The sequence below is a fragment of the Triplophysa rosa genome, linkage group LG7 (genome assembly GCF_024868665.1).
Source record: "Triplophysa rosa linkage group LG7, Trosa_1v2, whole genome shotgun sequence".
Classification (NCBI taxonomy): domain Eukaryota; kingdom Metazoa; phylum Chordata; class Actinopteri; order Cypriniformes; family Nemacheilidae; genus Triplophysa; species Triplophysa rosa.
In genome coordinates, this window is record NC_079896.1 from 18,014,764 (window position 1) to 18,026,791 (window position 12,028).

Sequence of the window (12,028 nt, forward strand, 5' to 3'; positions counted from 1 at the left end):
TTACTAGGATCTTTTCTGTAATTCTAAGGGTAAACGCCCACATTTCTAAGAATTTTCTTAGAATTTTGTCACTAGGAGCAACTATTTGCGCTAAGATTTTTCATGAACACGGGCCCAGAACATCTTTATGAGGTACGAAAATGGACTTTGCTTTTAGAGCCCAGATGGGAATTTTATCTTTGGGGAGAAGATAAGTACTATAAAGTAAAGATATATTAAAAATAAGAAAGTAGAAGTAAATTTAGGCAGGACAACAAAAAACAACACTCACTTTGAGGCGTGTGCCTTTGGCTCCGGTGGAGTCTGCTCTCTCACTGCCTGCTAAATCCACCAGACTAATTTTGCTGACCTGCCATAGAGATTCAATAATAAACATACAAATCATAAAGAAAAATGGCCAAGACCATATTCATACAGAAAAATATGTCACAATGCCCTAATTCATCCAGTAGAACTCCAGTATTTCTGTGTATTAGACGCTGTCTTGTATCACTTCTAATTGTATCCAAATTACATTCCGGATCAGCACAAATAGTACCTTTTCTGAAGTGTTGTCTGTCTCTGCATCGTGTCGCCTCTGGGTGAAGATAATGTTGAAGACAGCGTGAGAACGGCTGCTTGTCTCGTTCATGTTGGTAGCAGCTACTGTCCTGGATCACAGGGGAGAGAAAATATTACCAGAAACATAATTCATTTGAGGTGCTCAGACTCAGGTATCGCACATTTGTTTTATATTTAAGTTTGAGTGATCGTGAAACTTGCTGGCGGCTATGCATTGTGAAGAGGGTCGATGGAATGTTAAAGGGCTATTTCACCCAAAAACAAAATTGTTGATCCGGTGATGAAAGCAGCAGCACAGAGGAGACAAACAAAACAAAAAATGTTGCGTTCTTCACCAGAATTTATGGCTTGAAAATCCCAGGCTATGTGGTACTACAACTCCGACTGCATTATTCTGAAAGAAGAAAGTCATATACAAATAGGATTCCTTGAGTGTGAGTAAAACATTGGGGACTGTTTTTTTTTTACTTGTATAACTTCAATGTTTTGCTTATAGTCAATATTGTGTGAAAATTGTAAAAAGCGCTATTCAAATCAAGTTGAGTTGAGAATTGATCCCGATCAACCTGGATGGACCATGAGCGATGTGATTTGGAGTTTTGACATGCTACTGAACGGTTCCCATTTCATTATTTATTTACAGCTCATTTGAGTGAAGGGAGCAGGTTATTTTTGGCCACAGCGATCACAAGCTGTGAAACAGGCATAGTTACATTATACTAAGTTGTATTTGCCGGCTTAATTCTAAAATTATTGTGCTTGATTACTTTCTTCATTAAGTCGATAACTTGTTGTCATCGTGTATTATTATTGTATTAATAACTTGTGTGAAAGGAAATACAGTAAGAGGGTTAAATTTAGTCAGGAAGAAGGGGAAACTGAGGAAAAACTGTTTAATTTCAAATAAATTTAATTGACACTGCACAGTAATACAACATTGTTTGTAATGGCCCTGTCTGTGTTTCCCTTGTTGTAGTGTACCTCTTGTCATTCCTGTTGTTTCCATCTAGCTCTGCCCCCTTGTTAGTTACCATGGACTTTAATCACAGACCACACCCATCTCATCTGTTGCCATAGTTATTCATTGATTCATTGCCACATTCCCTGTGTATATATACCCCTGTGTTTTGCCATTGTCTTTTGTCAATTATTATACAGTATGTAGTTGTGTTATTTTCTGTTTTGCCATGTCATGTCGTGCACATGCTTCTGTCTTTTACTTTGGACTTATTAAATCACTTCAAAGCTGCACTTATATCCAGTGTCTTCACTTCAAGTTTTGGACAGCAAGTTACATTGACATTGTCCTGGTATTTGCGTATTGTTGATTTATCACTGCTTATGTAGCAGGTGTACATTTAAAACAATTATTTTGTGATTCCACTTGCCATGACCATATTTGGATTTCCTGCGTGTATCTGGCAACCGTGCTGATTTGGGGAGTTAGCACACTTAGCTTCTTCCCAGTCTGCATGTGATTTCGCAGCGGTAAGTCACATATGTTTCGGTGGTGATTCAATTAGATCTATATTTCATAAAATAGATTGGTGTAATTGTGGTTATAAGTCCCTCTGTGATGTACACACATGTTTGGTTGATCAATTTTCTTTTCTTTTCATCGTTTTGCTCAACAAAATGTAATGATATTTATATCTTTCTTAGCGTCGTGCATTGCTGCTGCGCGCTGCTTTATTTGCTGCAGAAGTCCTCAATTTGCCTGTTAATGTGTTGCCCAGACCCAATAAATGAGGACGTGATGGCAAGGATTTTCGAGTTTTGAGATTCAGTATTCACACAACACAACAAAGAAAAGACACCGCTACACTTATCATTTATCATTGCATTTTCTTTCTAACGCATATATTCCTTAAATTCTATCTACAGTAATTCATTCAATGAAATTCTGATAAATAGTTTTCTTTTTGTGGTCCTTTATGGTTACTGTTCATGTGAAACCCTGTGTGATATAATAGGAGGCAGATAATCCATTTATGATTTAAGTTCATTGCATTAACAAACCCCTATTGTAAAAGAATCTGGGCGTCACCCATCAAATTCTCAGTAGGAGGAAGGGAGTGTTACAACCCAGCAAACAATGATCTGGCGGTTTTTGGGCTACACAGATTCAGCGGCTTGACACAGTCGAACCACCGTCGGCACAATGTAAAAATGCTGTCAGCCACCAGTGGCTTGCCACCGCTGCGCCTCTGTTGGTACAGCAGTGACAAACAAGCCGGGCAAAGATTCAGCAGGTTGACAGAGACGGACTACTGTCGGGACATTGTCGGCAAGCCGACCAATGTAAAAATGCTGTCGGTCTGCCAGATTGTTTTGGGTGGCATGCCACCAAGCGGCTTGCTGCCGATGGGCCTCTGTTGGTACAGCAGTGTCAAACTGATAGTTTCTTCTGAGCTCTTACAGGACATTTTTATAAATATTTATTTATTTATTTTTACAGGCAAAGGAATCTCAAGGATGGCTAAATAGTTATTTAATATAATAGAAGGCTAATCGTTATTTAACAAAAGCTCATTTTAGTATAAAAATATATATTTTTCAGTTAAATATTTTTTTTTGCAATTTAATGACAATTTAATGAGATTACATTTTTTATGTAGTGTTTTAATCCCATATGTAGCCTACACTCTAAAAAACGTTGGGTTATTTTTGTAACTGTAGCAAAACTCAATAAAATGGTAAGGAAGGAGGCGGGAACCGGCGAACATTTAACAAAACCTTAATGAAAAATAAACAAACAATAATACAGAAGTAAAAAGGCCGGCAGCCCCTCACGGACGACTGCCGGCCACACGAACATAAACAAAATTTAACACTTCCGGGCCCGGTCCTCTCTCCCCGTATTCCCCTGCCGTTCTGCCTTTTATGCTTCTGCTCCTCCTTGAGAGATACCAGGCCGGAATGACGCCCAGCTGACACTCATTATCAATCGCGTCCGGCCTCGCTTCCTCCTCCCACGGCTCTGTCACGCCTCCCTCGTCACAGTAACCCAATAGTTGGGTTAGAGATATTGGGTCGTTTTGTTGGGTTATTTCTGACGTTAATTTCTGTAACAACCCAGCCAGCTGGGTTAAAATTGAGCTGCGTGATCGGTTATTTTAAATTTCAATGGTCGACCGGCACCACTGCTGACAGACGAGAGGTAAGTTAATATTAATAATACTTTAATTAAATAAAAAGTGCGTTCATGTGTGTGCATATATATACATGTTTGTATGCCGTGTTTTTTTTCATAGCAAAACAAACGTACATCTCTGTAGACTGTTTTTATAATCTGCATGATTGTCGACGCCAACACTTGCTTTTTATAACCATCCTATTTCAAATGTAGATAAAAAATAATTGTTTGGGACGCACCCTCGCTTTGTTTTTCTTTGTACAAAACTTTTAGGTAAGTCATAAACGTTTGTGGAAATCATATTTTAAATATTTGGCGGCGCATTCGGGATTTAGGACCCAGCGGAAGCGCCAGGACTCCAACCGCTGCAGCGCCACTCAGTCAAAGGCACCCGAATTAATAACGAGTGTGTTCATTTTATTTCGTTACATTTATTACCTTTATCATACGTTTAAAGCAAATAGCAGAAAATACATTATTTTGGCGTTCATTGACCACAAAACACGAGGGGGCTTGCCTCAGTGGCATTTTCGTTTTCTAGGCTTTCAATATATTCATCTATCTTTTAGAGATTATATGCGAAGGAAATCTTCAGTGGGAGCCTGAAGCCTTAACTGACAAATTTGCAGGTAATATATATACCTGCGTGCACACACATCCCAGCAAACATAAGGCCTGCGGACCAGTGGTGGACCACTGGTGGCAAAATTGGCGGTCCGCCACTGGTCCGCTGGCCTTATGTTAACTGGGATGTGTGCACACACGTATATGTATACATATTCTTATTATTCTGCTTCTTCTTCTGCAATGCAAGTCTATGGCAGCCCATAGAACTGTAAATTGAAAAGTTGTGAAATTTGACAAACACATAGAGGACAGTCTTAACTTTTATTATAGCAAAGATGGAGTCTCTAAATCGAACTCTATAGCGTCACCATCAGTTCAAACTTCCAGATACACATTTGCTTATAACCTTTGAACTGTAACCTCTGAAACCTTGGCTCATGTTGATTCGAATGCACAGCACCACCCAGTGGTTCAGAGATATAAAAAGTGGCTGTTTTTGCTTATAACTTTTGAAAACATTGTTCTAAAATTATGAGAATGGACTCATTTGATTCCTTGAGTCTTGCCAAGTTGATAGATACCAAATGTTCCTCTTTCTGCCCTTCTGGGGGTCGTCCATAAGGAATTTTGTCATAAAATGCAGTATTTCACAAAAGCAATGGGGAATCGCTACATAACTAAAATGCCATGTTGCCATGTTGCCATCAAGACCATGTTCTGAGAGGACCTGGGGTTTCAGAAAGGAGGTTTAGTGAAAACTCTGAGTATGTTAACCCTGAAATGAGGGAAACTCTGGGTTTTCCATTTCAGAATGCGAGGTGCGTCAAACCCGAGAAAGCGGGGTAAATCAAGCCATTTCTAAAAGAGAGGTAACTAATACTCAACTCAACTCAACTCAACTTTATTTATATAGCGCTTTTACAATTTTCATTGTTACAAAGCAGCTGTACAGGAGACACATTGACTACAAGCAAAACAATCAAAGTTGTACCTGCAAAAACAAGAAAAGGTTGAAAACACAGAAGACAGACACACCCACACACAAAACACTCCACACACACAACACGCACACGCACCAACACACACAGACACAGACACACACACACACACACACACACACACACACGTACGTACACAGACAAGTACGCACACACACACACGCTCAGTGAGAGCACACATTTAGGATAAAGGAGAGAGAAGCACAGGTCAAATATAACAGATAATAAATTCCTATATGCAATATTAATTAAGTAAAACTTTAAGATTCTAAAGCAGCCCCCCCGGTCAGGCAGATAGTGCAAAAACAGTATGCAAACGGTGGCGAGGAACCCAAAACTCTAATCGAGAAAAAAAACCTCAGGAGAACCCAGGCCCAACCAGGGGATTCCAGTTCCCCTCTGGCAAAAGCTGCTGCCTCTGCACAAGCTCCAGAGAGCTTGCACAACAAGGCTAAATAAAATAAATAAACTTAATAATAAAATAAATTATAGTTTAAGATTATCATTAATAATCTAATAGCATTTGAAATTTTGTGGTGAAGACATGTCAAGAGACCGCGTCCTTCTTTATCCAGCTCTATCATCTCAGCTCTTGTCAGGTCCCCACTTCCCATTCTCCGCTCTACCATCAGGTCAGGCCATGAACTGCATCCTGCTCGCTGTGGTAACCTTGGAACAATGAGACAAGACTGGCTGAGAGTAGAGTACTGTTCTGTACTCTTTGATGCAACAAGTACATCAGTTGTGTTTTTGGTTCCGGTTGATCTAACTAATGCAGCCTAAACCCTCTGAAGATTTATATTATGGAAGAGTAGTGTATGCAAGATTAAAAAGATGCGTCTTTAGTCTAGATTTAAACTGACAGAGTGTGTCTGCCTCCCGGACAGTGCAGGGAAGACTATTCCAAAGTTTAGGCGCTAGATAGGAAAAGGATCTACCACCTGCACTTGATTTTGAAATTCTAGGTATTACCAACTGACAGGACGCCTGAGAGCGTAATGCACGTGAAGGACTGTAATACAAAAGGAGTTCATTCAAGTACTGAGGAGCTAAACCATGTAAGGCTTTATAGGTAATAAGCAAGATTTTAAAGTTAACGCGATGCTTTATAGGTAACCAGTGCAAGGTTGACAGAACCGGGCTAATATGTTCATACTTTTTTGTACGTGTAAGAACTCGAGCTGCCGCGTTTTGGACCAATTGGAGTTTTTGTAATAAGCCTGCAGGGCAACCACCTAACAGTGCATTACAGTAATCTAGTCTTGATGTCATGAATGCATGAATTAACTTCTCTGCATCTGCGATTGACAGCATATGACGTAGTTTAGATATATTCTTAAGATGGAAAAACGCAATTTTACAGGTGTTGGCGACGTGGCTCTCAAATGACAGATTACTATCGAATAGAACGCCAAGATTCTTTGCTGACGACGAGGGTTTTATGGAACATCCGTCAATAGTTAAACAGTATTCTTGGTTGTTACTTATAGCAGTTTTCGGTCCAATAAGTAACACTTCCGTTTTGTCCGAGTTCAGTAATAAAAAGTTGTTACTCATCCAGTTTTTTATATCGACTATGCATTCCATTATTCGATGGAACTGCTGTGTTTCATGAGGCTTCGAGGAAATATAAAGTTGAGTATCATCAGCATAACAGTGAAAGCTAACTCCGTGTCGCTTTATTATATCTCCTAGAGGTAGCATGTATAATGCGAAGAGCAGAGGCCCTAAGACTGAGCCCTGTGGTACACCGTACTGGACTTGCGATTTGCGTGACACCTCATTGTTTATTGCTACAAATTGAAAACGGTCGGATAAATAAGATTTAAACCATTTCAAAGCTATTCCCTTAATGCCGACATAATTTTCGAGTCTATGTAGGAGTGTGCTGTGGTCAATGGTATCGAATGCAGCACTAAGGTCTAGCAGCACCAATAACGAGATACAACCTCGGTCAGACGCCAATAGCAGATCATTTGTAACTCTGATCAAAGCAGTCTCTGTACTGTGACATGCTCTAAATCCAGACTGGAATTCTTCATTGATGTCATTCCTTTGGAGGAAGGAGCATAATTGAGTTGAAACTACTTTTTCCAGAACTTTAGATATGAAAGGTAGATTCGATATAGGCCTGTAGTTCCTTAGTTCTCTAGGGTCGAGTTGGGGTTTTTTGACAAGGGGCCTTATAACAGCCACCTTATATGCTTTAGGCACATGTCCTAATGTCAGAGATGAGTTAATAATACCAAGAAGAGGATCTATAATTTCTGGGAGCATCTCTTTCAGTAGATTTGTAGGTATAGGGTCTAGTATGCATGTTGTTGATTTAGATGATCTAATAATTTTAGACAGCTCATCTTGATCTACGGTATAAAATAATTGCATTTTCTCCTTAAGGGCGCTGTAGTTAGTTTGTTCAGCGGGTTTCACTTCTGATTGCATTGTTATAATTTTTTCTCTAATATCTTGGATTTTATATGTGAAGTAGTTCATAAATTCATCACTGCTATGCTGATATACAGGATCAGAAGTCACTGACGATTTATTTTTTGTTAATTTAGCCACCGTGTTAAATAAAAACCTAGGGTTGTGCTGGTTTTCTTCTATTAGTGATGAAAAGTAGGCGGATCTAGAAGTTATTAGGGCTTTCCTGTATTTTCGAATACTATCCTTCCATGCTGTACGAAATACCTCTAATTTAGTTTTCTTAAAGTTGCGCTCCATTTTTCGGGCCGCTTTCTTTAGAGCCTGAGTGTGTTCATTATACCACGGTGTGGGGCTGCCATTTTTAATCTTCTTTAAACGTAGTGGAGCAACTTTGTCTAGCGTTACCGAGAAGGTGGAATTAAAATTTTCAGTGGTAATGTCAAGATCTTCAACGTTATTTCTCATGATTTGAGACAATTCGGGCAGATTATCGAGAAACGCATCTTTGGTAGTTGAAGTTATTGTTCTACCATATTTGTAACAATGAGTTTTATTTGCAGCCGTAGGCAAGTGAAGCAAACATAATACCAGATAATGATCCGAAATGTCTTCGCTCTGCTGAAGGATTTTAACGTCGTCCACATTTATACCGTAAGATAGTATTAAATCTAAAGTATGATTATGATACTCAGAGTCAGTAAACATAGTAACTTACTCTGTGAACCTAACCAGGTCGGGAGCAGGTTTTCTTTGGTAAACCCAGAGTTTCTTTCCATCTCCTCCCCCTTTTTAATGCGCAAGTGGTGTACCTCATTCATTCATTCATTAATACAGTCATTCATGGCACGCATTTTGATCACACCATATCAGTGACTAAAATGTCATATGTGCTTTTATAGAGGATCCTGAATGTGAAGAGGCTGAATTAATTCATTGGGATGTTCTTTGATTTCAGGAGAGGAATTTAGGACTCGAGTGGAATTTTGTCATTTCCCTGTGCACTTTTATTAAAACTGTACCATTTGTCTTTACAGTGAATTATTTCCCTAACATGCCCTCAAAATGTTAGTTTTCTATGGAGGATAAGAAGTGACTTAATAAAGTGTGCAAATAAAGAAATTAATAAATACAGACAAATGCAGTGATAAATGTAATAAACAATTAATTTAGACGTGCAGCCATTTATACCCAAAACTGCTCCGAGCATGATTCGAACCAATGATCACTCTAACTTTGACACGAGAGTCTGACAGACTAACAAGTGTCCCATACACCATGACATCTCACAAGCCTCACTAGAGTACTCAAGTAGTATATATGCGGGTCATAGTGTCAAAATGATTGACAGGTATGATTGATGGGGTCATTGACCTTTGCGGAGGGGGGTTTGGGGTTGAATTACTTCCGGACCACCCAAGTTGCGAGGTACTGCCCACTTTGCGTTGACCTTTGACCGTATCTGCCCTCTTAGTGTGGTACCGCCCACGTCGCGTTGAACTTTTGACCGTGCCCTCACATCCCATTTTTCCGGGGCATGTTTTAGGGAATGTTTTAGGATGTTTTGCTACATATCTTTAGCATGAATGAAAATATGTAAATTAAAAGGAGATGATTATATCATTATTAATACGCAATCATTGTTTATTTAAACACCGTTTAAAAATAATAATGAATAAGACAACAACTACACAAACACTGTTTGAATAAACAAACAGGTTTAAATGAATAATCATGTGATTAAATAAATAAATAAAGCATCTATTAAATAAGTAAAGAAGTAATTAAAGAAGTAAAGAAGTAATTAAATAATGTATTCAATATATGAGAGAGGAAAGGCAGAGAGGCCAGGCAGATTACCTGATGTTTTTCAGAGTTTTCACCCAGTCTATAACATTCCAGTGAGAGGTGTCCGCACCAAGGCTCGTAAATTTGTTTTGAAAGAGGAGGATTGTAACCGGGTGTATTTCAACTTGTTTTCGACCTGTAGGTGACAGCGTCAGACGTTTTAATCGGGTACGATTTGTTTTACGTCCATAGCGTGAAATTTGAGTGTCTTTACGTGCTAGCAGCTCGGTTCAAGACAGCGAAGCTTTGTTTAGGAATAACAACTGTTTCCCACCTGGCATCAGTAGATCACATGAAACAATGCGTGACGAATCGACCTGTGGGTTACAAGCATTCTATGGGACAAACTCATCTTTAATCTCGCTATATCTCTCTAACTAATCAGAAAAACAACTCGTCACTAACATTCTGAACATATCCGGGTTTAAAACGAAATGCTAAAACATACGCTTTATTCATCATTATCTGTTTTGTTTAAAAACACAACTTGAAAGGAATGCATGATCAATTATTGATCAACGTTATATCGACAGCTACTCGTTCATCCCGATGGCTTTGTCCCGCTGCTCTAAACTTGACCGCTACGGAAAAGGGTTACTTTCCCCATCATTTCAACAGAGCGGAAAACGAGAAATACGTAGGACTGTACCCCGATAAGACGTTCTACGGTTACGATAACATGAACGACAAAAACCAGGACAAGTTTGATGCGTGGTACGCCACCGTGTCGGGTAAAATCTTCGACTTCATGAAAGAGTTGCGCGATTATGGTATGAACGACGTTGTCTTATTACGGAAGCATGCATGAAATACCGTCAGTCGTTCATGGAGTGCACAGAGCTTGACCCGTTCAGATTTACCACGCTAGCTAGTTGCTGTATGGGGGTCTTTAAAGCTCATTATCTCGAAAGAGATACGCTAGCTCTGACGCATAACAATGCGTACGTTCAAAAGAGCAAAACTCCAACTCCAACATTACGATCGAATGGCTCGAGTATCTCAAAAAGACCCGAAACGCTGATATTCACCACGCCGTGAACTACGGCGAAGTTTCCATAGTAAGGGTGTGCAAAGCAGCCGGTATTTGTATCTGTATTTGTATTTGTTGAGGGGGGAAAGTATTTGTATTTGTATTCGAGTAAAATTCAAAATAGGCGTAAAAATCCAGTTTTTTTGCGTTACACTTCTAATTTACATTATAGTGTACGTAAACAGAGCAAACATGAGAGCACCCGACTGCAGACGTCAATAATGCAGCGTAATGGAATAATCTCCCAATCAAACTCCGCTTCCCGAAAGTTATAAACTGCCTCCGGAACCCAGTTAAGGTACAAAAATCTATTCAACAAAAATAGTGATGCACGCAGTGAAGTCTTTTTTCGCTCAGCCGAGCCTTCTCTGTTGCTGTGTGGAGCAGCCTGTGTCAGTCACCTCTTTTACCCCCCACCCCCCCGACTCCTGAATGTCACTCACTCACTCACTCATGCGGGCATGCACTGCGGTCTCATGAGAAAATGCAGCTTTTTGATATAAAGTTGTTCTTGTTCCCGAATACAAATATTTTTTAAGTATTTGTTTGAAATAAGTATTAGTAAAAACACGCTATTTGTGCCTTTACGAATACCGTATTCGGGTTCGGCTCCACCCCTTATCCATAGGCAATTACTTTTTAGACGGATACTACGAACAAGACGGTGTTAGACACGCGCTAGAATTCTGTGAATGTATTTTTCACGGCTGTTTAAAGTGTTTTGCAGGGCACCAGACCCATCCGCTGTCATACGTCCCGTACGGGGTGCTCAACAGACAGTTTGACGAAAAGGTTGACATTCTCCAGAACGCGTACGGGTTAAAAACCGAAGTGATGTGGGAGTGCGAATGGCGTGAAATGAAGCAGACTGTTATAGAATTGATGAGAAATTATTCAGCCCCCGATAGGCTGAAACCTAGGGACGCCCTCTTTGGTGGACGAACGAACGCCTATAAACTCTACCACAAAACCGCTGAAGGAGAAAAAATAAGCTATTTGGATTTTACAAGTTTGTACCCCTTCTGTCAGGCTAGGAAATCCTATCCGATCGGTCACCCCGAAATCATTTTCAAGGATTTCGAGCCGATTGATCACTATAGTGTTATTACTAACACTATCTACTATTACTATCACTGTGTACCCACCGCGCAATTTACTGCATCCTGTATTACCTTATCGCAGCAAAAAAAAACTTCATTTTCCATTGTGTCGCACATGCACGCACACGCAAAACCAAACGACGAGCTGTAATCATACCGATGAGGAGAGAGCTCTTTCAGGTTGCTGGGTCAGTATTGAACTTTTAAAAGCCATCGAGAAGGGCTATGTAGTATCTAGAATAGATGAGGTATGGCATTTCCCCCAATAATCGGAAAAGTTGTTTTGCGATTACGTGAAAACGTTTTTGCGGTTGAAACAGCAAGCGTCCGGTTACCCGTCGAACGTCGTCACGGACGCGGACAA

At 39.8% G+C, this 12,028-nt stretch overlaps 2 protein-coding genes across 2 annotated transcripts in view; one reads left to right on the plus strand and one right to left on the minus strand.

The window, feature by feature from the left end:
• LOC130556315 (kinesin-like protein KIF1A) overlaps positions 1 to 12,028 on the minus strand; it is a 254,594-nt gene that overhangs the window by 228,859 nt on the left and 13,707 nt on the right. The window contains exons 4-5 of the mRNA XM_057337178.1: positions 539 to 650; positions 272 to 349 (exon numbers count right to left, since the gene is read on the minus strand). Of these exons, the coding sequence (XP_057193161.1) occupies positions 272 to 349; positions 539 to 650 (190 nt within the window). The remainder of the gene's footprint in view (positions 1 to 271; positions 350 to 538; positions 651 to 12,028) is intronic.
• The window catches only part of LOC130556326 (uncharacterized), a 96,180-nt gene that overhangs the window by 30,468 nt on the left and 53,684 nt on the right, over positions 1 to 12,028 (plus strand). The gene's annotated exons all lie outside the window — the stretch shown is intronic.